The 26,567-nt window shown below is 41.7% G+C and overlaps 1 protein-coding gene across 3 annotated transcripts in view; it reads right to left on the bottom strand.

The window, feature by feature from the left end:
* Window positions 1-14,796: 14,796 nt before the first annotated feature.
* Window positions 14,797-26,567, bottom strand: part of PAX3 (paired box 3) — a 104,413-nt gene continuing 92,642 nt past the window's right edge. For all 3 annotated transcript variants that reach the window (XM_083613844.1, XM_083613843.1, XM_083613842.1), the window contains 2 exons: window positions 18,372-18,618; window positions 14,797-16,297 (listed from right to left, as the gene is read on the bottom strand). In XM_083613844.1, the coding sequence (XP_083469970.1) occupies window positions 16,263-16,297; window positions 18,372-18,618 (282 nt within the window). In that variant the 3' untranslated portion in view covers window positions 14,797-16,262. The remainder of the gene's footprint in view (window positions 16,298-18,371; window positions 18,619-26,567) is intronic.

The raw sequence follows: 26,567 nt of genomic DNA, 5'->3' as shown, positions 1-26,567 counted from the left end.
AGGAACTCAAAGTTTGCATTAAACAAAAACAAAAACCCGCCAGGATATGTGATCCCATTCACATTCCCCCTCCCATCCCCTCTGTCGACCTGGCTGGAAGCAGGATAAGTCCCTTGATTGTTTCCTCTTTTAGCAAGGAATGCTGTGAAGCTCTTAGTGGGTCTCAGTCGCCTGATAATCAAGCATTTCTCAAGATAGGCACTGGTCCAAAGTTAAAGTGGACAGTGTAAACAGTCACCAGCCCAGCAAAGCCGACCTCCAGGCCTTCCTAACATAAATGAATATCTGTGGCTGAAGGAAGATGAGGTCAAATGAAGGATTTGTGTTCTAGACTCAATGGGTCGAATTCTGCTGAAAAACAAATAGGGTTGGACTGGTTTTGGACTGGTCTTCTGAAAGCTTTTATTTTCTGACAACTGTTGAAAGAGCAACTTCCCACATCCTGCATATTTGTCCCAAAGTTGGTTGAGACAGAATGTGGTCAGTTGAGATCTTGACACAGGTTGGAGCATTCAATAAGCTCATGGTAAAATCAGCCCCAATGAATAAATCAGTCTGTTCTCACATGCACTGGCCTTCTTCTAACTTTCGCTATAAATAGAGGGCCTAGCTATATCCTACCGTGAGTGCGAAGTCACAATGGCTGTACTTAAAAAAAATGAATGAAAACCAGACTCAAGAGAGGAAAAGTTTTGAATGGTGCTTAATCTGTTCTATAATGCCTTTTTTTCTCTCTCTCTACTCCAAATGAATATTTCAAATCCCTTACAAACCTGCAATTAGAACCTGGGAAAGGAACTGCAGGGTTATATTTGGAGTGGGAAAATGGCCACCAGGAAAATTGTTAACTACTCATCCTATTCTCTGCTCAAATTAGGCCCCACCCAAAAGAGTGTGTGTGTGTGGAGCAGGGGTTGGCAAGGTTTACCTCGCCTGGGCTGGTTCACTCCAGCAGAGATCCCTTTGTGGGCCGGATTGCATGTGTGTGTCAGCGCATGCCCCTGTGATTTCCAGCATCTGCATCTGTGCAGACATGATTTCTGGCATCTGCATCTGTGCAGGTATGATTTCCGGTACAGCAGAAGTGAGTCCCCGCGCCACGCTGCGCTGGTTTAGCGCAGCGGGCAGGGACTCGCCAAGTGGGCGGCTTGGTCCAGGGGCGGCTTGTGGGCTGGTTAAATGACCCCCATGGGTTGCTTGTGGCCCATGGGCCTTAGGTTGCCTACCCCTGGTGTAAAGTTATGGAATTGCATGTAACATGCAGTTTTCCCTTAGATGCCTTGAAAAGAAAACTTTGAAGATGGCCATTATACATAGAAATCTACACCCTGATAAAATTTAAACTCTGAGACCTTAGTCCTAAACATAGTTGCTTGAAATTTCAGAATCAGTGGGTTGTATTCATGCTTAGTCAGGCTTAGAGGGTTCAACCCTGCGGGACTTATCTGCAAGTAAATATATTCAGCACTGAAGTCTGTATTAATATTATCATTGTTTTCAGTGCAATTATGCATGTGTTCAGACTGGAGGCAGCTTCACACATGTGCTCCAGATGTAATGGTTACTAGTATTCTCTTGGTATGTTGATCCCCATTGTACAGGAATCCAGTGGCTAGAGTAGTGTATTTGGATGTTGAAAATCTACACTCAGCTCTGTTGCTATGAGACCTGCTGCGTTGCTTTGGCAAGTGGGTCTCAGCCTCAGCTTAACGTGCATCTTTCTTGTGAATCTAATAAAGATACAAATCTAATAAATATTAGTAATAAAAACAAAGAGGATATGAAGTCATCTTTCATATACAGATTTTTTTTTTCATTTACAGTGGCTCTGCCAAGCAACTAGTAATACTGCTTTAATCAGCAGTTTTACTAGGCCCAATCCAGATTAGGAGACGTCACAGATATTGGGCTGCATCCAGCTAAGTAATACTCAGAGTAAACCTGTTTAAATCAGGGGTGAAGAACATATTTTGGCCAGTAGGCCAGATTCTTATCTCCCACCCCCTGGAGGTTCAAATTTGATAGGTGGGCAGTTCCACTTACCTGACATTCACTTGACATCAGAATGACATCAAGTGACACTGCACTTCGAAGCCCCGACTATCGGGACTTATAGTGCAGGGCTGTTTGAAAGCCCTTTTGCAAACAGCCACACACTGCTCTTTCAGCCTCCAGGTTTCAGAAAGACCCATGCCTAAAACTCTGGAGAGCTGCTGAAAGTCAGTGCAAACAATACTGAGCTACAAGGGGTACTCCTTTGGCTCAATATAAGGAAGTTTCCTATATTGCTATATCAGAACATGTGCAGAATGTCTATTCACTACCACTGAGGCCTCTCTTGGGTTTTCCCTCCAAACAATTTCCCCAGACATCTCAAACCTTCTCTGCTTTCTCCTTTTAACTGTGAAGAGGATTGTGCAATATCTCAGTGACACTTCTGAACAGATAGATTCCATGTGTACGGTGTTGGTTGCTTGAAACATGGAATTGTAGCTACAGTTGCATGATAGCTTCAGTTGCATAGACTCCATGTGTCTACTACAAGAATGGACAAATCTGGAACTCAGGTTTGCCAATGACAGTCATCCAGCTCCAAGGCAGTGGGGAAGATGGAACAAACCACATATACCATATCCATATTGCCTAAGTAACACGAGTTCTAAATGTATGACCCTTAACAGCTGCAATTTTCTGGTATTCTGGAACCTGAGTGAACATGGGAAGCCCTTAACACAGCGTGTTAAACTGAAAAGCTTTGTTGTTTTTAATTTAATTATTATTGCTTTGCTATTATTAATAAAAATCATTCTTGTTAACTAAATTATTTTTTATTCTTCTATTTAACAGGCCAGGTTCAAGGCACTTGTGCTAATATTAAACAGGATAATGTAAGGCTGTCAGAGACCTTATATATCCCAGCTCCATCCCTGAGATAACCCATTGTTTGTTGTCACCTGGTATTAAAGAGACCCAACTGGCCTTAGCTGGAAGTTGGGCATTTAGTGTCACCAATCTCATGCTGTGGAACACTCCTCTAGCAGAGATTTGGCAAGCATTCTTGCCATGGAATTTTGTGCCAGCAGGCCTATGCAGCTGCTTGAATTTTCTTCTTCGGCCAGTCATTTCAATGGTTATAGTGTATTGTTTTTATGGTGTTTTGTTGTACTTGTAAATATTGCACACCGCCTTGATATTTCATGTGAGCTGGCAGTATACTTTTATAAATAAATAAAAAATGAATGTATTTCCCACCTTTCCTCCAAAGACCTCAAGGACGCCTACAGAGCCACCCCTTCCATTTTATCCCCACAACAACAACCTTGTGAGGTAGGTTAGGCTGAGAGGGAAGGAACTGCCCCAAGGTCACCCAGGGAGTTTAGTGGCTAAGTGGAGATTTGAACCAGGTTCTCCCTGGTCCTTGTCTAATACTCTAACCACTACACCACATTGGCCTCCATGTAGTAGATGTGTGAAGAAACCCTTAGGCATAAGGTTAATTTTGCCCCTGAAGTGACTCACTCTTACTAAGATGGTGATTATGATAAACCTATGTAGCAGCTTCAAATGTTCAAAGCATCCATATATTTTTATAATACATTTTATATTGTACTTTTATAATGCATTTTTGAGTTGCAACCCATGCAACAATCTTGCAGGTATTATTATCCCTCATATTGCAAATGAGATGCTGAGGCTAAGATACAGTGACTTTCCGAAGGCTGCCTATTGAGTACACAGCAGAGGTAAGATTCAAACTTCCAGTATGCCTGAAGGAGCGTCTCCACCTCCATCATTCAGCCCTGACACTGAGGTCCAGCTCTGAGAGTCTTCTGGCAGTTCCTCACTGCAAGAAGTGAGGTTACAGGGAACCAGGCAGAGGGCCTTCTTGGTAGTGGCACCTGCCCTGTAGAACGCCCTCCCAGCATATGTTAAGGAAATAAGCAACTATCTCACTTTTAAAAGACATCTGAAGGCAACCCTGTTTAGGGAAGTTTTTAATGTTTTATCGTGTTTGTAATATTCTGTTGGGAGCCACCCAGAGTGGCTGGGGAGGCCCAGCCAGATGGGTGGGGTATAAGTAATAAATAATAATAATAATAATAATAATAATAATAATTACTCAGGTTTTTTTTAGCTCTGAGATACTGCACAGGGAACAAACCACATTTCCTTTATGTGAATCACACACACACAAAAGTCTCTTTCCTCCCACTAAAAACCTGCCTGCTTTCCTTAGGCAAGAAACATGGTATTTCCCTCTTGCTAATTATTAGTGGGACCTCAAAACCCGGCTAGTTTTGTAGTATAACATCCCACTAGAACCTGAAAGCCTCTGAGATGAAAAGGCCAAGGTTTTCCCTTACATCCCAAGAGTAACGACTTAATGCCACAATCCCTTGAGCCTTGGGAATATGGAAGCAGGGAAGGGAAGAAATATCCTGCAGGAGAAGTGCTTGTAAATATTTCTGTGGAAATTAAATCCTTGACTGTCAGCGACAAGTGGGTGACATGGAGTATTTTGAGAGAAAGAGCAAAGGGTTAAGTTGTGCTCACTGCAGGCTGTCACAGGTCATGGCTACTTGTAGGATAATGGCAAAGCGCAGGAGGCCTTTGTGGATCCCTGCTTTCTATTGTGTTTTACAGGCTTAAGTCATTCTAAAGTAAATTGTTGTTTTACAAAGGAGTGAAACCTTATCTGGCTGCAGAAAGGAAGGGGGGAAAGAGTTTGGCTGCCACAAATGACTATGCCAGCTGTTTCTTCCTGTGATCTGAATTCTAGGGAGCCAGCCCCCAAGACTTTGAAGTGGGGAGCACCTCAGCCGGCTAGCACTTTGCCAACCACGTACTGTTTCTCTAAGCCTGACCCCTGAACTGATTATATGATGACTAATTCACATGCTAAGATTGCGGGTATATCAGTATCACTTATGCAGCCTGCGTTTGTCATTAAGGGTTTGTTGTAAAAAGAAAGATGAAAGCAAAGCCCTGTAACGCTAGATGAGCAGACTGTACGATTTATGGAAGAAATGCACCGCCTTGCATTTTAACTATTTGCTTTAAAATTAGCCTTTAAAAAGATGCAAAAATCCCCATAAAGAGTAAACGCTGAAAGAAAAAGAAGGGAAACCTCCGGAAGGAATTCATAAGAAGCGGACTTAGGCAAAGTCAGACCATTGGTGCATCTAGCTCAAGACTGTCTACACTGACTGCCAGCAGCTCTCCAGGGGTCTGGTCTCTCCAGTTGGTTCTCAACCAGGACCCTGTTCTACTCATCCTAAGCATGTGTATTGCCCCATCCACTAGTAGGAGCTTATGTATGTCTGCTTAGAATGAAGTGAATCTTCAATGGGGCTTACTTCTAGGGAAGTGGGGTCAGGATTCCAGCCGAAGAAGGTTCAGTTGGAGCAGAAACAAGCCTTAAAATAGGCACAAACCGTATCAGAATCAACTTACTTTATAATTAAATGAGGTGGGGCCTGAGACCCTTTGCACTCACAGAAGGGTTTTTAATCCATCAAAGATGCCCACTAATGGAAGAGCAAAAGAGGCAGTTTTTGCGTGGACAGGCGGAGTCCCCAGATCCCGAGCGGTTCCCCCCCGTCATGTGGAATAACGACTCAAGACAACGTGCTATGGGATTAAATTGGCCACAACTTTATTAAATTTCAAATGTGGGTAGACCTTGGCTCAGGCATTGGGCGTTCTCCCTCCCCAGTCCCCAGCCGGGGACCTAGGGAGCATCAGGGTTATCCAGTGTGTGGGGGGGGGGATGGGCCGGCTCTGGAGAACATATGTTCAAGCAGAGATAGCCGCCCCCGTTACGCCGCCGCCACAGGGGAGAGCAATGACGACCTTTCAGCGTACGGGCAAAGCCTCCCTTCAGAAACCCCTTTAACGGGGAACCCCGGTATCGCCGCCACAAAGAGGAAGATGGACTAAAGCCCAGGGCCTGATACCGCCAAAGTTGTGACATTTTGCTACGGGAAAGGCGAAACCTGCCAATGCAGGGAAATTCCTTCCCGGCCCTTTAACAGTGACCTTAACGTAGCAGCACCTGCATACCTGTGAGGAAAAGTTAACCTGCAAAACCTATGAAGAAAAGTTAACCTGCAAAAGAAGACATTAACTGAGGGTGGGTAGGGTGGGAGAAGCTCTGGAGCCAAGTGAGGATTCCCAGGTAAGATCCTCCCTCTATTGTGTGGGCAGGTAATCCCTCCCCTACCTGGCCTGGTCTCCTTGGCAACGCTTCCCCCTGGTGGGATTGGACAACTGACTGAGGTAGGCAGAGACCTCCAGGTATCCCACCTGAGGGAAGGCAAAGCCAAGCCTATGCTGATGGGGCCGCTCCAGATCTAGGGCTGCGCGCGTCCACGCAAAGGGCGCCCCCCGTTTTAAGCGGGGAGTGGTCATTACCAATTCTCCCTCTCCCGCACAGCTGTGGAAAGTCCTCCAAATCACTTGAGATGATTTTCAGGGGGTACTGGGGAGGGCAGAAGGAAGGGCCTTGGTCAAAATCACCTCCCATTTTCTTCTATTTGAACAGCAGCAGCAACAACAACAACTTATTATTTATACCCCCCCTAGAGTCGGACACGACTGGCCCGTACGGGCAGGGGTACCTTTACCTTTACTTTAAAATAATTTATACCCTGCCCATCTGGCTGGGTTTCCTCAGGCACTCTGGGTGGCTCCCAACAGAATATTAAAAACACAATAAAACATCAAACATTAAAAACTTCCCTAAACAGGGCTGCCTTAAGATGTCTTCTAAAAGTCTATCTGTTTATTTCCTTGACATTAGATGGGAGGGCGTTCCACAGGGCAGGCACCACAACCAAGAAGGCCCTCTGCCTGGTTCCCTGTAACCTCGCTTCTCGCAGTGAGGGAACCACCAGAAGGCCTTTGGCGTTGGACCCCAGTGTCTGGGCTGAACGATGGAGGTGAAGACGCTCCTTCAGATACATTGGGCCGAGGCTGTTTATGGCTTTAAAGGCATAGACTTCCACAGGATCAGAAGCCCTGCTCGAGAGAAACCTGGCTTCCACCTTTGACTTCAACAGAAATCTTTGGTCTTCTTTTTGATTTTATTTGTTTTGCTTTACTGATTTTTACTAGGTTATTTTTGTACTGGAAGTGTTTCTGACTTTTCTTGAACTGGGAGGGCTTTGGTTTTATTAGTAACTCAGGTATAGGTACACTTGCAAATCATGGGCCATAGTATATGAATGGCTTTATTTTTAGAAATACTGGGGTTGTTCATATCTTCATAGTGCATGAAGACACTCATCTTGGAATAAGCACAATATCTTATAGGTAAAGGTAAAGGGACCCCTGACCATTAGGTCCAGTCGTGGCCGACTCTGGGGTTGCAGCGCTTATCTCGCTTTATTGGCCGAGGGAGCCGGCATACAGCTTCCAGGTCATGTGGCCAGCATGACTAAGCCGCTTCTGGTGAACCAGAGCAGCACACAGAAATGCCGTTTACCTTCCCGCCGGAGCGGTACCTATTTATCTACTTGCACTTTGACGTGCTTTCGAACTGCTAGGAGCAGGGACCGAGCAACGGGAGCTCACCCCGTTGCAGGGATTCGAACTGCCGATCTTCTGATCTGCAAGTCCTAGGCTCTGTGGTTTAACCCACAGCGCCACCCTCATCCCTTAATATCTTATAAGCACAACCCTAATAGTCCCAGGGGGACCTGGCATACCTTGTGATAGTTTTAGTGAAATGATGGCTTGAATGCAGGCTAGGTTCTTCATACATTAGTCCCATTGAAATATCAGAAGGACAAAATAGTAATGAGTATCTTAAGTCCCACTGATTTCAACTGGGCTAAAGTGTGACAGATGTACTTTGGATCCAATTCAACTAGTTTTAAAAAGAAATTCAGTACTTGGAAAATATGGCAGAACCAGGTAAGGAATTGCTTGTTGTTTTCCCAAAAAAGATGTTAAACTATTTTTGTATGCCACTACAGCAGCAAGACTGCTGTTAGCAAAAAATTGGAAGTCTCAAGAAATTCCAATGGTGGAAGAACGGCAGATGAAGATGTTGGATTTCCTGGAGCTAGCTGACCTGACTGGAAGAATCTGCGACCAGAAAGAAGAGGAATATCAAGAAGACTGGAAGAAATCTAAGGACAATTTGAATAAATATTGTAATATAAAAAATTAGAAATCACTTGAAAGCACCAAACAGGCCTAGGATTAAATTAGGATTTAATTAAATAATTGGGATTTAGAACAGTAACAAAAGTGAACAAATTAGATAGAAGCTAGAAATATTTTTGTGGAAGAATGATATTGGAAAGCTGTTACATGCAGATACAAGGAAATTCAGAAGGGAGGGATTTGAGGAAGTCAATTAACAATGTAAATAAAATTTGGATTTTAAGGGATATGGGATAAAATTATGTTTTTTTATTGTTGTGGTTTAGGTTTTTTTCTCTTTTTTTCCTTTTTTGCTTTTTGTTTTGTTGATGTTTGTATGTTTTTCTGCTGTTGTTTCTCCTTTTTATCAGGTTGTTTTGTTATAATTGTGAAAATTCAATAAAAATTTTTTTTAAAGGAATTGCTTGTTGTTTTAATTTGTAATAAAGTTTTGTAAATTGTGAAGATACTGATAGCCAAAAATATTCTTAAAAAGGAATTGTTTAAATAAAAGATACGGGTTTATAGAAATGACTTAGGAAATCTTGCCACTTTGATTTATCAGGTTTTATGTGTCCTGTAGTGATGCCCCAATAGTTTACTGTGCCAAAATGTCAAATTGGGCCCTGTGGATCCTTTCTGGATCCTAGCTATTATTTTGTCCATTCTGATCAGTAGATGCAGTATTAAATCTTTATGTAAACCAACTAATTACTTTAGTACGGAATGTTCCTAGCAGGGTAAGGAATCTTTAGCCACCTGCTGGTTCATGATATAATAAATTGCCTCAAATTCAATCCCTAATCCCCATGTGCTGCTTTTCATCTACTCTTGCTCAGTGCTTTTCTTCTAGAAAAAGAGGTGCTGGTACTCACCATGAATTTGTTCCAGAAATGCCACATTTTTAACCAGTGCTTTTCTTCTAGAAAAAAGGTGGTGTTACTGTGTACCCCCAGAAAGAAGCACTGTTCTTGCTAAATTTTGGACTATTACATTGGACACATTTCATTATTTCATTGCACCCTCTTCAAGATCTATTGGAGAGCAATTCTTGAAACTCTTGTCCTTTATATAATGCATGGACTATAAATGTCACTTCCTGGGTCCTTGAAATCCTTTCTAACATTTCTGAAGTATTAGCAATTGGACATCACACAAGATGTGCTATATAAGCTATGGCTTTGTGGGACTGAGATTTCCAGAAGGTTAAACCCAAATACTTTAGCGCAATTGAATGTTGACCAGAACCACAAGTTGGACAAGTCAGGAAAAGGTGTGAAGGGTTGTTATTACTTTGTGCATCAGCATTTCGGATAGTTTAAAATATTGTTCAAGTTATTTTTAGATATGGACCTTGCTTAATTGCATTTACTGCCTGATTATGTGTGAACCAGAAATTACTTTTTAAGACAGATCATGCAATGCAATGATGTAACAAATGGTGTAAAAACTGTTTTAGAAAGATGTGATGGTGCAAATGTTTGGAGCTTGGGTCCATGTTTCATTGACATGAAGGCAACATTTGCTTCATGTGCAGACCATCAGAGAATATGTGCTGAGTGTGTTTAGGAACTAGATGCCCATCGCTTGTCTTAAAGAAATGGAAAAAAATAATGTTTGGGATTGCACATTATCATTTCCATAGGATAGTTAAAGGATAAGAAATTCATCCAGTGATGGTAGAGACAATGAATGAAGATTAAAAAGAAAGCATAAGATTAAAAGAGAAATGAACACTCAGCAGAGGGAACCAAGATCAAACAGTGGATTAGCCATTTTACTTGTTGTTTCCCAGAAATTAAATAAGTATGGGGGATAAGGAATTTGTTTCCTTTTGGTCCTAGAAAAATGCCAATTATGGAAGCTAAACTGCTGGGATCGCATATCAGTCTGCTTTGGAAATGTGAGAAATGGATGGGAAATATAAACACAGGGCAATAGCTTACAGTTATGTTATGAATTAAGACTGAAAAAGTATCAAGATTTAGTCACTGAATAAACTGTCACAGCTAATCTCCCCTGATGAATTTGAGCAAAATCAGAATAGAAGCAATCGCCCTGTATTTTTGCAGATTATCATTACCATGAGCTGAAGCTCCTGGGCCAAGAAAGTTCTTGCTCACTGGAAGACTGTTAGAAGTTAAAGAGAGAGACGGGTGAACAAAGAGCCAGCCCAGGTCCCACCAATATGGTGGACAGTGACTGCCAAAAGCCCGCATGACTTGACTTCCTGTTCCGCCTACCTCTGTTCTGTCTGATTGTCCCACCTCCTAACAACAGGGCTCATCACAGCCGAAATAAAGAGAACTAAGGCAATTATCACATGTGATTGTTCACATAGCAACCTTCTTTAACCATTTCTGCTGAGCAGGGCACCATCCTATGCTTCTTTATAAATTTTGGAATCTAGTTCCTTCAGAACTGTAAATGGCTTTTAGTTGAACTTGCCAAGTTCCCAAAGCCAATAAAACTTCCCAGCTCTTCCAGGTCATGTGGTATCTGCAACTTGCCACTGATATCACAGTGGATCTTCGTAGACATTTCACAAGTGTATCAGCTGCTGAAGTGTTGCCCTCCATGACTTTTGCATCAGCAGCGCTGATGTCCCAGCCTATGATGTCAACTACACCCAGCAAGACTTGAGCCTTACAGCTGATTATTTTCGCAACACTGGAACGCTTATGATTCTACATTCCAAGATTTGTGGGCAACATTTGGACACCTTGTTTGAGCAGATCTGTTGAGTGGTCTTTGAAGCCCTTCACTGGAGACCTCCCTAGCAGGATGTTTTTCTCTAGAGACAAAGGATCTCAAAGGTGAGTTTTGCCAATGACATAAGTGTATGCTAATTTCTCAAATAAAAAGCATAACAAAACAGTTAATACAATAAAACCCCAAGTTCAGTTCAAGGGAATTCTTATTTAAGTAGGTGTCTGTAGGAGCCAGCAGAATGAGCACTGATGGGCCTCTTATATTTCAGCAGGAAAGGCATTCCACAAGAGTAGCAAGGCTAGTCAAAAAGTCTGTTTCCATGCTCCCACAAGCTGAAAATCGTCATGCAGAGAGAAAGAGAGAGAACCAACTCAGACCCATTGAAATCAATGACTTTGTTGAGCATCATTCTCCATCAATAGCAAGATTTGGATACAGTACTGTACCATTATTTCTTTGTGAACCATCAAACAAGCTTCATTGTGAAACCTGGGTTACGTTCCAAACTTTTGACCTAACTGCACCTCTCCATCTGCATGTCTTGGGAGAAGGGCTGCCAGAAATAAAACTGGTCCGGCCTATTCTTGTGGCATTGAAAGCAGTACGAACTGCTGAGATGAACATTATTGTCTGCTAATGTATGCAGCTTAAGCTACTGTTGAGGCACATGAGCAGGAGGCATTAACATTTAAAATCTTGACCATAGATATGGGATCAGAAATTAATTGAAATGCACATCACCCAAGAATTTGCACCTATCTGTAATTTAAACCAGATGAAGTTGTCCTTCGAAGAGCCTTGTTCTGCTGAGAGGGAGCTGATCATTCATTCAGGAATCCCTAATCCAAGGTTTCCCAAACTTCCTTTGCACATTGACCCCTTCATGAGTTTATAAGATTCCTGTTGATCCTAACCCAAATTCTTAGGAATGTAAATGAAATAAATTCAACAAATACCACCGCTAAACATTTTTTTCCCCAATAAAGACCCACGATCTGAGAACACTCTTGAGTTGTGGAATCCTCTTATGAAATACAGTGATTCTTCAATGGCAAAGGAAGAGCACTCTGTATGTGCCCATGCTTTCTGTTCTGAAGCTCATAGTTCCTACTTTTTGTACTATGATTCATAAATTCATTTTCCACCCATGGGCCCTTTCCAACTCCGTGGTCCTTATTCATCTTCCTGCTTTGAAACCAGCAGATCCCAAGGAAGTGCTATAGTTCAGGGGTAGAGCATCTGCATTGCATGCAAAAGATTCCAGATTCAATACCTGCTATATCCAGTAATGACTGGGAATTATCCCCAGTCTGAAAACCTGGAGAGCTGCTGTAAATCAGTGTGGACAATACTGAGCCTGATGTACCAATGCACTAATTTCGTATAGAGCTGGCTACATTCCTAAAACCTGATCTGCCCCTGCTATGCCTCCTTTTGCCTTCTCCACTGCAAGACGATGGAGAGGCAACCAGAGAGGTATCTGCAGCTGCAAGGAAGATACCTCTATAGTCTTCCTGCTCTACCTGCAGAGTGGAAAATCCACACTATTCCATGGACCATAGGATTGCAGCCTAAATCAACTTTAATCCAATACAAATCAGATAAAAACTACTTTAAGCATTGCTTTTTATCTACCCTGTTTCTGCGTCATCATTACTTGTGGCACACTTTACAAAGAAGTAGTCTAAAGATTGTTGTCCCTTTGCAAAGCAGCCTGGCATTTGGGGTGTTATGTGCATTTAAAGAATACATAACATTGTAGGCAAAGGTGGACACTGTCCCTTCACTGCACACAGAACAGGGTAGTACAGCATTCCTTTTGCTGCCCAAAGAAAAGAGGCACGGAAACAGGGAAACAGGCAAATATGCTCACCATATGAAAACAGTATAAGAGCTGCTGAGGACACGGAATAGTTAATGAAGCCTCTGAGCTGCTTCCAAGCTCAAGACAAGGAAGCTATAGTTTTGCCCTTATCAGCAGATGTTCTTTCATATTTGTGCATCGGGCTAACTTGATTAAATTAGCCCGTAAAGGTCAAATGAAGTATGTCTTCCCCACTTGTATTTTGATTTTTCCTGACGTTGCCTGATAGGTTTGATAACAAATGATGCCTGACCACAATGGTTTTGCGCTTCAGACATTTGAGATGACATAAGCTCACAGGATCATTTACCTTTGCAAAAACCGCTTGACAACAGAGGGGTGTGGGTGTGTGTACATGTGTTTAACGAATGCATTTTAGTTTCTTCTCATTTTCCTTTCTGTACCATAGGATCAAAGCTTCAAGGCTTAAACTGAGTAGAGGTTGATGGGGGAGGTGGGGTTTAGCACAAGCCTCCCTTAGGCATATAAAGACCGCTTGTGGTCCTTGATGGTGGCAGCAGCTGCATCCTGGCAAGCTGTGGAAGGGAAATAAACTCCACGTGGTTGGCTGGCCAGTGTCATCAGCTCCAGCCAGCTGTGGGAAGTGACAGAACTCCTCTATCTCTTTTGAATCGGCCAATCAGAGGTCAGGCTGTGAGGTGGGAATTTGGAAATAGGCCTGGGTAAGCCTCTTTCCACTCAGGTCCAGGTTTAAATCATGGTCCCATCTCTGAAAACCAGCAGAGTCTCCTTCCAGCAGCGCAGTTGGCAATCGGAGCTTCCCAATTAATGTCCTGGAGGAGTCACCCATATTTGATGTACATCATATGGGGATCCTTAACTCAGGATTGACCCTGATAACTTTATCAGCCAGCAACTGGGTTAGCTGATCCAGGATACATAGCTGATGCCTGAGCCAAAGACTTCTTGCATCTGTAATCAGTAAAGTTGCGGCCATTTCGATCCCCCAAATATTGTCATGTCGTTTGTTGCTTCCTGTGTCCCTACCCTGGCAACATCAGGCTTACCAAGACATGGCCCGCAAAGTAATGACAAAGCAGAAAACACCTTTAAGCATATTCTGTCACTGTTAGTAGCCACAAGCAGCTCCCAGAACAGGGCCTTTCAAACAGCCCTGAGCTGAGGCTCACTCATTTCTGTTTGAGAGCATAGCAGAATTGCTCTGCAATAAAGCAAGGGCAAACTGATCTTTCCCTGATGTGAGCATGTGGGATATTCACAGCAAGGAAAACACCAGCAAAGATGGTGTTGGTAGACCAAAAGATGGATTGGTAGATGCCTTCAGGTACACCAATTAGCATTTTTATAAATTCCATTGGACACGTCATTCTGAACCATGCTTAAGTGTGATGTGAACATGGCTTATATTTTCAACTTGGATGGAAGCCAGTTTGAGGGAAAACACATTGACCCATAGTATTGTTCAAGAAACTACAAGGAAGTATATGGATTCTGGCTAATATCATGTTGACATGGCTTCAAACACCAGTGGTGGGAGCATGCTGGAATAAACAATAATATGTACACATTCTAGGACCAATTAAAACTTTTCTCTTTTGTGCCTGGAGATTTTCTCTCTTTTCCCTTCAAGTTGTGGTCCAAGGCAAAGCATTTTATAAATCAAACAAGGCTGGAACTGCATGGAACATGTATTTCTGACCTTGGACTGTATGTTCCTTGTGAGTAATGCTGCCATAAGAAGTTTCTTGGGGAAAGGGTTATAGTTTAGTGGTACAGCATAAGTGCATCCACAGAAGGTCCCAGGTTCAACCTGTGACATCTTTTGGTGGGAAAGACATGGAGGACTTCTGCCAATCAGTGTCGACAAACTGAGCTAGATGGACCAATGGCCTGAGTCGATACAAGGCAGCCCCCTGTATTACTGTCATTTTACTCCCATTACTCTGTAGAGTGGATTGTACATTGGTGATGCTTTTTTGGGGGGGGAGAAGCACTAATAGCACTGACAACAATACTTCATGAAAGCCCATTGATGCTATATCATTGCTGCTTGCACAATTTATGACCAAAAGCAGTGAGTGCTTGGCAAGTTTTCATAGCTGTTTATTCATTATAAATAGTAAATATTTACTGCACTTTTTAATATGAGACTTTTTTTTTTACAACACGTGTGTTGTTGGTAGAGGCTGTAACACAAAGATAGTATTTCTTTTGTTCCATCACCCTTTAAGACCAATCTGAAAACTAATCTCTGTACCTAGTCTTACTAACTCGCTATTTTCATTGAGTTGAATTCTAAAAGGAATGTATTTGTGCCCTACCTCACTCATTGTTCCAAGAATAAAGAAAAATAAATAACACTGCCTTCCATCTTCCTGTCCCTCCTAACATTTCAAAACACAAATTTATTGACATTTGAAAATGTCACAACACAAAAACGTATGTAAACCTTGGTTTCCATTGGATTTTCCTTTATATATTGGATGCCACTGTATAATTTAAAATTACATGTCACCTACAGAGACATTGTGATTCATGTCCTGCATTTTGCTAATAATAATAATAAATGTAAACATAAGAATTTTAAAATGTGTTGTCTCCCCAGAATGGTCACCTGTCAAAACTAAGAAACTGGAGATCATTTAAAGAGACTGTGACACCTCAGCATATTAAAAGAGTGAACTATGTACTGAAAAAATAAAAGTACCTGGAAAAATATAATTTTGATTCTATATATAAGGCCTTGGATGTTACCAAGGCTTGGTGAGGTACGCCATATTGCACTTTGTTAAGCAGTCATGGAAATCAAAGGTATTCTGTATTGTTTGTTGTTGCTTGATTCTTCCAGGAGGTATCACGGACTAGGAAAACTTCACACGCACAAAAAACTTTTGCAAAACTTTTCTTCATGTTACACAATTATTTCATTTGCTGCAATGAAGAAAAAGAAAACCCTCGCATGTGACATTTATCAACAATATGATTACAAAGAACAAGAAGATAGCCAATAACTTATTTCTGGAAGTCTTCAAACATCTAGTCTAGCTTCCTACGGACCTTAACATTTCCTTTTGAGTTTCCAGTGTGTAAAACAGTGTTCTCCTGCCCGTGCTTTGCAAACTGAGCAGAGTCAAAAGTCGGCATCAAATGTCAAAAATGGTTTGAATTTGCAGAATATCCCATGCCATATTCTAGAACATGGTGTGTCCAAATTAATCCATGCCTCTTCGTCAACCTAAAAATGGAATGTTAACTGCAGCCCAGCAGTTTGAAACATTCTGCCATTTTTTTTCTTCTTTATACAAATCAGTGCTGAACTGTGCTGCTTTTTATTTGTGTTATGGCTCATGGTCTTTGTCTTCCGAGCTGCTTTACCCAACATGTCCAAATGTCTTATTGAAAGCATTGATTGGAGGAAAAAACATAACAGTCCCATTATCTCTTGTATGATCACTCCGTTCTGGGCCTCATTTTGGTGAGAAGATCACTCCATTCCAAATACTGGAGTGAGACCAGGAACAAGACTGGCTTTAACTTGGAGTGGGCAGTTCATTTATGCAATATCTGGCTTCAGATAATGAAAGGCACCTGTAAGAAAAGAAAATAGCAAAAGAAGCTTTTTAAGTCATGCTGTGACAACCTCACAGCAAGGGGCAGTGTCAACTACAGGTTGACATTGTCATATTTAATACTGATATATCAAAGGAAAGGGCCTAATATTTTTATTTTTAGGACAAGTTTGACAAAACTCTATGTATCTGGGATTATATACTATAATGATTCTTGAGCTGACCTCATTAAGAACATGTGTTTCTAATAGTGGAATGCCAGTGGTTATTTCATTTTGGACAACCCCTCTGTTTTACCTAATGGCAATCAGGTTTCATGTCTCAACAATTAATAACATCAAGATGTTGTTGACATCACTTTAGAAAATAATTATGCAGCAGAAATCTTGCTGGAACAATCCACTGTCTTAGCAGCAAATGTAGCTCTACTATGAAAGGAAGAAAATGAATGTGCTTCACCATCGCTCTTGACTTACATGTATTCTTGTTATTTCTTCTTATGGGCAAACATTTTCATCTTGTTTTGTTATTACAGATGTATGCATCACTTTTAATGGTCAAAATAAGACTCCTATTGTTTTGGAGGAGGTATTAATGGTTTGAGCAGCCCAATAATCTTACCCAATTTAAAATGGGTTAGAAAATTGACCATCGTTTCATTTTTAAGGAAAATATTTTTGTCCCAGAAGAAGAGAGAATGACACTTCACACCTGAATGTTAGTATCTCTTTTGGAGGGGTTGTATACAACCCCTTTGGCCATTCCCCTTGGCAGGAGTGAATGAATTTTGTAACTATGAAGTTTTTATTATTAAATATCACTAACTTTATTATAGGGCCTGCCTACCTGTCAAGTTGTGCACCGAAATATGGTTTTGCTGCCCGGATCACTCTAGGAATAACATGGCCCCTGGGAATACTGATATTTGCAAACTCTATACTTAAGTCAAGAAGAGTTAGATTAGGTATAATTTATCATGTCAATTTATACAGGCTATTATAATCTCTGTTTTCCAAATGCAGAATGGAGACTTATAGTGCAATCCTCTGCCTGTTTGTTCAGAAGTTTGTTCAGAATCAATCCCATTGATTTTAATGGGATTGCAGCCTAAATGAAATTTACTTTGCCAAGGTAATCGGGGGAATCTGTGGCCCACCAGCAGTTGTTGGGACTACAACTCTCTCTCTTTAAGATGATCTTTATTGAATTTTTAGTTGCATATTATACATACACATAAATTATATTTCACTGCAACTCTCATTAACCCTGACTATTGGCCACACTGGCTTGGGCTGATGAGAAAAGAGTCCAGTAGCATCTCAAATGCTGGAGGTTCCCTACCTCTGATATAACATTCATTCATTCTTTCATTCTTTCATTCTTTCATTCTTTCATTCTTTCATTCATTCCTCTGATATAACAACCACTCAGGCTAAAAACAGGTTTGGACGTGGATTCTCAAGAACTATGATGATGATGAAATGTTTTTCATAAACTTGCAAATTTCCCATCATTTATTTATTGTAAAATGTCTAACCCCCTTTTGAAAACACACACACACTATACAGCTTAAAGATATCAGCAAAATACAATCCATAAAAAGCCATGATAAACCATTAAACATGCATGGTAAATTAAAACAGCATGAAATAGCACAGGTCTTCAGGAAAGAAGGGGTCTGTGAATTAAGAGAGCCTTAAAAGTTTTGTCTTCAATAGGAGACAGGTTCTTCCAGCTGTATCACTGAACTCAGTAGACACTATTGAGAACCGAGCCTCATAACTCCACCCTTGAAGCTTCATAATTCTACCCTGGGTACCATTTTTGGCTCATGCTAGAGGATGGACCAGTTCGGACAGTACCAGGGTGGTCCTAACTGGTATATTGCATGGAACTGGCACAACTCAATGATGTCTCATATAAGACCTGTTCAACTGTTGCCCTGCAATGCGAGAGCAGCCTTTCCCAACCTGGTGCCCTCCAGACAGATGGTAATTGAAGTCCAAACCATCTGGAGGACATCCAATTACATGACAAAAAGACAGAACCCCAAAACTGGCTTTTATATAGATTGATCATGACCTAATACTCACTTTGTCCATATTGTCCATACTGATATCCCGTGACAGGGTCCATACTATAACCAGTGGTGCTGTATGTTGGTGGGCAGTACGACTGGGATGTAGGCAGGCTATCTAAACTTTTCATATGATCTAGTCTTTGACTACAGCTAGCCGATACTGTAGTGGTCGGTTCTAAACCCCCAGTTAATGGGGACAAGGCATAGTCAGTTTGGGGCTGGTGAGGTACACCACCATGGTTAGTTAAGAGGCCCATTACCTAAAACAAAAAGGGGGGAAACGGTTAATAGACATGCAAAACTATACATTAAGCAATCCACAAGAATATTAAGTCTCTAATTCTTGACATTCTAATCTCAAGAAGAAATAGATATGGCATATGTTTAAACAGATTGACTGGCATCCCTGCTGCATCACCACCACCCAAATAAAATAGTATCTGTAGTATATAGGAATACCATTTATTTGATTCTATAATGACTGATCACATCTCACAATGGTTTTAGCCTCTTTAAGCTCTATGAAAACACACATACTGAGACTAGTTTCATTGCAGTTGTTATTTTTCATTTGCTATTTATTATATTTTACACACCACCTTGCTTCTAATGAGCTCAAGTTGGCATACATAATTCCCTGCCACTATCCATTTTGTCCTCATAGGCTGAGAGTTGGTGACTGGCCAAGAGAGGATTTGTCCCTGGTCTCACATGGCCTAGTTTGACACCAAAATTATTATATCACACTGGCCCTCCTAGCTGATTTTCCTATCAGAAGATTTTATTGTTGCTATTATTACCCCCAATCTCCTTCTGAAGGAACTTGTGTTCTTCAGATTTTGTTGGACTGCAACTCCACCATCTCTGAGCTGGCTGGGACTGATGGGAATTGGAACGTAACACAGGTTCTCTGTCCCCAACTTGTAGCATAAGTATTTTGAGGATAATTGTATTTGAATTCAACGGCAATCTGTTTACTAGGAATTCAGATCCACTGAACTTGGTGAAGTCTCCTTCTGAGGAATGTTTGGGGTTGTGAGATTTGTCCTTTCAAGACTCAGAAATAATGGATTGCAGTGGGAGGGGAGGACTTCATTTTGGGCCTGAGTTATGTCGAAAACAGTAAACCTAGAAGATATTTATTTTGGCACAACCTTCATGATTTGATTAGAGGCTAAAGTACAAATTATTTATCAGAAAGTTAAAATTCTTCAATGAACTGCATAACGATAAGATTGTTAACTTGATTAGCTATTTGGAGACAGGTTTGCCTATTTGCTGTAGTTAGCATAATAGGTCAAATCCTGCTCATCTTCAGCTCTGCAGTTTTGCAAAACATTTCATCTGACTGATGCTAAATCCAGTTGCTGGGTTGCTTTAAAACTGAGATGTGAGGATCCGAGCATCACTCACAGAACCCATTGCAACCTCCCAATACCAACACATTTGCAAGTTTCTTAGGGTTGATTTCCTTAGGGCAAAAATGGCACTTCTACATGTCTTTGCAGTTGTTTGGAACAGTCTGCTTTGTCTTTGAAAGCTGTATGCCAGCCTTGTGCAACTCTATTCAATCCATGTTTACTCAGATACAAGTTCCAGTAATGGGACCTGCTCCCAACTGAATGTTTATAGGATCACAGGCACTCATAATCTGGATATACTTAGAAACGTTCCCTACTCAGAGTAGTTAAGAACATAAGAAGAGTTGTTTGGATCTAGCCAAAGGCCCATCTAGTTCATCACTCTGTTCTCACGGTGGCCAAGCAGATGCCCATGGGAAACCCACAAGCAAAATAAAATAAAATAAAATAAAATAAAATAAAAATTTATAAGGGTGGTGCTGTGGGTAAAACCTCAGTGCCTAGGGCTTGCCGATCGCATGGTCGGTGGTTCAAATCCCCGCGGCAGGGTGAGCTCCCATCTTTCGGTCCCAGCTCCTGCCCCCCAGCAGTTCGAAAGCACCCCTAAGTGCAAGTAGATAAATAGGTACAGCTTTATAGCGGGAAGGTAAACGGCGTTTCCGTGTGCTGCGCTGGTGCTGGCTCGCCAGAGCAGCTTTGTCACGCTGGCCACATGACCCAGAAGTGTCTCCGGACAGCACTGGCCCCCGGCCTCTTAAGTGAGATGGGCGCACAACCCTAGAGTTGGACACGACTGGCCCGTACGGGCAGGGGTACCTTTACCTTTACTTTAAAATAATTTATACCCTGCCCATCTGGCTGGGTTTCCTCAGGCACTCTGGGTGGCTCCCAACAGAATATTAAAAGCACGATAAAACATCAAACATTAAAAACTTCCCTAAACAGGGTTGTCTTCAGATGTCTTCTAAAAGTCAGATAGTTCTTTATTATTAATGGGAGAGCATTTCACAAGGCGGGCACCACTACTGAGAAGGCTCTCTGCCTGGTTCCCTGTAGCTTCACTTATCACAGTGAGGGAACCACCAGAAGGCCCTCAGAGCTGGACCTCAATGTCTGGGCTGAACCATGGGAGTGGAGACGCTCCTTCAGGTATACTGGGTCAAGAACATGAGCACTCTCCTCACATGTGATTCCCAGCAAGTGGCATTCAGAAGCATACTGCCTCCAACAGTGGTGGTAGAACATAGCAATCATAGCTGGTAGTCACTGATGGCCTCATATTCCATGAATTACCTGTCTGTTGGCTCTGTCTATGAGATCAACCCAGCATTACCATGCTTCAGAGAAACAGTGGATGTGGTGGTGCTGAGATCACCATTATCGTCAGGGCATCTCATAAGATTAGGACTGCCTGGAAAGTGTTTTTAATTGCAATCACATGGGCAGGTGGAAATCTATTCCCATTGTAGAAATTACATAGGCAAGATTATCCAGTCCTTAATCCCAGAGTAGATCTAGAAAAGCTCTGTTGTGATATGCTGCCTTTGTATCCCACACTTCTTCTAAGGAGCTTCAAGTGGTGTTTAAGCCCATGACTCTAACTCTTTTCAGGCATTACTGCCATCAAGGACCAGTGTGAGCCAGTTCATTTCAACAGGAGATACTGGCACTACACTTCATTGTTTTTGAGGAAAATTAAGCTGATTTGCAGCAGCTCTCAATGGGAGATGCCAGAGATAAGACCCAGGCAGTGCTCTACCAATGTTTTATCTGAAATTCTGAATGCCAGAGTGGTGTAGGGGTTAAAGATGGATCCCTGGGAAATTGGGGTTCTATTCTCCACTCAGTGATGAAGCTCACTGGGTAACCTTGGGCCACTCACTGTCTCGCCACCTCACCTACCTCACAGGGTTGTTGTAAGGAGGAAAATGGAGAGAAAGAGAGCTATGTGTGCCACCTTGAAGGACAGGTGGGATACAAATGTAATAAAGAATTCCGGGTTTCACTTTTGATGAATAATCACCATTCACCAAATTCTGGATGTTCACTGAAAGGCACCCATTTTGCCATGTCCACATGGTAAAAGTGGACTTGCGAGGTGAATTCATTTCATTCCCCCCCCCCCATTTTAACCAATGTTTGTTTCAGTCATCTCTGTCAAGTGTTAGGCACTACCTAACATATCCAACCACACAACACTCGTAAATAACTAATCTTCATGGATGGAAAAACAATAATACAGAATCAGAGCAAAAATTGTCATATTGGAAATACTTCCAGAGTCTTTTGGATTCGTGCTGCAGTTGATTAGCATCTAGGTAATTAGATTTTGGGCCCTTTCTCTTTGAAAGCTATAAGGGAAGTAGCCTAAAGGCAGAAACTCTCTCTTGCAGTATGTGTCATGACCTTATAGCACCAGCACAAGGAGTTACAGGAAGGGCATGGCTGGCTTCACCCTAATCGCTCTGTTAGGAAAGCAATTAAAAGACTTATCCTGAGACATGTTGAGCACCTCTACTTCCCAAGGACTTTAGAAGTAAATGATGCACAGCAGGGCAGTTAACCTATAGACCTGCAGATGTTGTTTAACTACAACTCCTGCCATCCTTGACCATTGGCCATGCTGGCTGGGGCTGATGGGAGTTGGAGTCCATCAACTTCTAGAGCCCCTCCTGATGGAGAGGCCAAGATAAGCAGTACATTCTACACCTGGATCTAAATTTCTAGAGATGTGAACTGACTTGCAGTAGAGATTTTTCCAGCTACAATTCTGTGGCTTTTCTGAAAGTCTTCCATATATACATATATGATTAAATAAAAAAACCTATAAAAGGAGAACAAATATATGGTGGCATTAAAGAAACAATGAACTGTAAAAAGAGAAACAATTGTTTCTCTATAATGTATACTGTTTTTTTGTTGTTGTTTTTTAAAAAAGCTAAATCTATTTCAGGAAAAAATAATTCTATTTTGCATTCTCTGTTGTGCTAACATGACATTTTAACAAGCTGATAGAACGTGTAGGGAAAGTTGTTTTGTCCTTGTATTATGACATTGTTGTTTTATTTAAATGTTTGTTTTAGGCATTATGTGTTTTAAGGATCTTTCACTCTGAGCTTCCAAGAATGAATGGGAAAGGGAAACATGAATATGAGATACACAAATGTTAGCTGTTTAGGGATATAGTTCCATTCCTGCTAAATGGTTTCAGAAAGCCAGCAAGAAAAAGCCCAGCAGTTCAGTTGAGGGTTTATTTCCTCCTGATGGGATTCATTCAGTGCTATCTTGACCACTTGCATAGAATTCGGTTGCACCCAGCATATGCTAAACTGGGTTCCACTCCCTTTAGAATTAAAATCTAACACCCTTCCATTGAAGCCAAAGGTCAAACCAGATGTTGAATATGCTACATATTTTACGTGATTAAAGCATAGGAGGAAAATAAAGTATTTCCTATGTTTTACCTAACTTCAATATTTACTTCAGAAGGAATATAATAGATGCCCTCCAACTGGTGCATAACCTTTGAGTTTACACAACTAATGATTGCATGCCTTATTTGCACACACCTATGGCCCTGGATTCTCAATTGCATGGTAGCCTCCACTGATTCAGAAGGTCCCTCCTTTGCTTCAGAAGTTTCCTCTCTCTATAAGAGAGGCTGGTAGAACCATGTGACCTTTGGGGCAAGGCTAAACATGTGATCTTTCAGCCCTGCTGAATCCATGTTGCTATTTCCTGCCAAAGTTTCATTAGGGCTCAAATTTGCAATATACATATATGCAGTGCTATTTTTCTAGAAAAAGAGATGCCAGAACTCACCATGAACCATCCATCAGAGAGGTGCCAGAACTGAGTTCCTGTGAGTTCTGGCTGAAAAAAAGCCCTGCATATATGATTCAAAAGCACCCTGTTTACTCGCCCCTAGTTTTCCTGGGGATAAAATGGATGTGTGGCCCCTCCAGACACAGTAGATGTAGAACATCATGTGCAGAGGTCAAACAAAGTGTGTTCTCCTTCACGGAGAGCACGTGTTGTGGTGGGGGCCGCCAGGACACTCCAAAGTTGGGGGCGGGCTAATTGACCCTTGTTGTTGGGAAGAAGTTAATGTTGCCATTTGTTGATTGACAGCCAGAAATGCTAAAACTTCTTGCACGAGGCTAGGGCTTCCTCTTTTCACCCGTGCATCGGATTGCCCGTCCCTCCCTCCTTAGAATTAGGTTGTTCGCTTTGACCTTGCTATGCCTGTCATGGGGTCGTCTGCTTTGGGGCAGGGGCCCGGTAGGAATTTTGTCCATCTGGCTGATTGGCTGGGGCCATTTGGTTTTTGCCTACTGTGTAGCAAATCGTTACAACTTGTAAGGTTCACGGTTAGGCATTGGTTTATGGTTTGGTTGGTTGAGGGGCATGGATTGGCTGTGCCTGCCCCTCTAATGCTGCTGCTGCAAGGGATTCCGTTAAAGGAATTAGGGGCTAACTATTGCTTGTCCACTCTGTCAAGGGGGCTCGGGCCATAGCAATGAGCTCCAGGTTGCATTTGGGGAGGGCTGAGGGCAGGTTCCCTGCTCTGACGCTACCCCCAAGTGTATTCTCCTATTCTGACTTTTGCATCGTGCGGAATGTCAGTCTGTCCCCCATGGTGGGGGCAGATCGTCGCAACCAATGCCTAAGCAACCACTCACAAATTTGTATTTTAATAAAGTTGTGGCCAAAATTATGCCAAAAATCTTAAACAAAAATTCTGTGTGATGTGTGAGTTATTCGGGTGGCCCTGGGGACCTCGACACGTAAATAAATTTAATGATACTGAAAACCCATTTGTTAATATTAGTTTTCAACAAAATTCTGTTGCTTCCAAAAAGCCAGGCAAAATAGTGTTCTGATCTTCTGAGAGAAACTGATGTGGACTTGGGATCACATTACACAAGAAAACTTGCTTCATATATGCCGAATGGTTTCATACTTTCAACTGCCATTTCCCATTATCAAATATGTTCCATCCATCTCTGTAAGAATACACTGTGGGTCCCACTTTGTACCTTGAGCACAGGCTTCCAACCATAGAATACTAAGCCTGCCGCTAAATGCATTGAACTAAGAAACATCCAATAATATACAGAGATGCTGTAATTTCCAGAAATAACAAAGAAGCTCAGCTGGTGTAAATGCCCCATCCCCACAACAGCTGAAGAGCTGACCCTCTGTATTTAAGCTGAGGTGAGTGATGAAATCTTAAATATATGTAGGCAACATCTGGTTTATTATTAGGTTATTATGGCAGGTCCATCTATCCTGAATAATGTAAATCCCGCTAATCTGAGAAAAAGGTTATTTCATTGAAATGAAATGCGATGCCACTTAACATGATTAGTATTATAGCAAGTTGGACCTACCATAGGCATCATAAAATCCTCACATGTTTTAATTCATTTACGCATGCCTGCATCTAATATGCTCTGTGACCATGTCTGCAATTAATATGATTTATGGGAGGCAAACACGTTCTATATTTTGGGGTTACAGTTATACTTTTCCCCCTCCCTCCTCTCTCACCCTGATTGAAAGATTTAATGAAACAGCACAAAGAAAATTGTTGGCTGTTAACGTATTAAGTTGAACTGACAGGATCATGAGTAAACTTTGGTGGAGTTAATGATATCCTCTTATCTGACCCTGACACATTTGCAGCATGTAATTTACAGAAGCTCTGTCCAGGGAATCTTGACAAATGCTCCTAACGATGTCAGGGCAGTGTTCCATTCTAATGTAAAGCAGATGTGGGTCAGATACCCTCATTCATCACTACACTGAACATTTCAAACTGCTGCTAAGATGGATGGCATTACCTGCTGTGCTCTCTTTTCACTAGGAAACCACCTCCCCTTTCGCCCCCCCCTCCCCAGCCCTCAAAAAAATTACGCCCCTCAAAAAAAAAAATCACATTCTGCAGCCCACCTCTTCAATTCTCACGGGGCTTGAACACGTGTCGAGGACTACAGCCTTTAAAGTGATCATCTCACCTCAACCACGAACTCGCTTAGGAGTTCTCTTTCAGCCTTACATATATGGCGGTAAATGAATGATTTGAATAGAAACATCGATGAAGTAAGGATGGGAAGTCAAACTCTTAAAGGAATACTGTATTGAAACTGAATCGGATTTGTTAAATTGTTTGAAAACTAATTAAAAAATATGAAGAAAAGGATTGCAGAAATAATGCATGTGAATGACTTGATAGGCACTATATAATTACTTATCTGTGTTCTTATCATCACCATCATCAATATTAAAAGCCACAGCAGCCATCATTTGCTCATGGACTATTGTCCCTAGTCACTCCCTCACATTTTTGGCAACTAAGTTGAGTACGTGGAGCCCAGGGAATTCCTGCATCTCTCAGGAACAGGGAATGTCTTTAGCATAAATAACATAAGACCTGGCTGCATGTTTCCTACATGATCCATTAAGATTGCTTATCCAGCTCTGTGCTGAGATTTGCCTCTTGTTGCAAAGATAGTAGGAAAAGTCAGTGTAGCCTAGTGGTTAGAGTGTTGTACAGTACTAGGATCTGGGAAGCCAGGATTTAAAGCCCCACTTAGCCTTGAAGCTCCCTGAGTAAGCTTGTGCTAGTCACAGTCTCTTAGCCTAATCACAGGGCTGCTGTGCCGATAAGATGGAGGCAGCAGGACCATGTACCTCACCTTGAGCTGGAAAGATGGGATATAAATGCAATAATAAATAAATGAAAAGTAGGTAATAGGTGAACGTATCATCCCCCTGTTAAAATTCAGCAACAGTTTTCTTTCCCTCTCTCTTTCTTTCTCCACTTCTCACAAGTGTCCTGAAAG

Source organism: Podarcis filfolensis (assembly GCF_964270895.1).
Source record: "Podarcis filfolensis genome assembly, chromosome: 5".
Classification (NCBI taxonomy): Eukaryota; Metazoa; Chordata; class Lepidosauria; order Squamata; family Lacertidae; genus Podarcis; species Podarcis filfolensis.
This window is presented reverse-complemented; position numbering and strand designations above follow the sequence as displayed.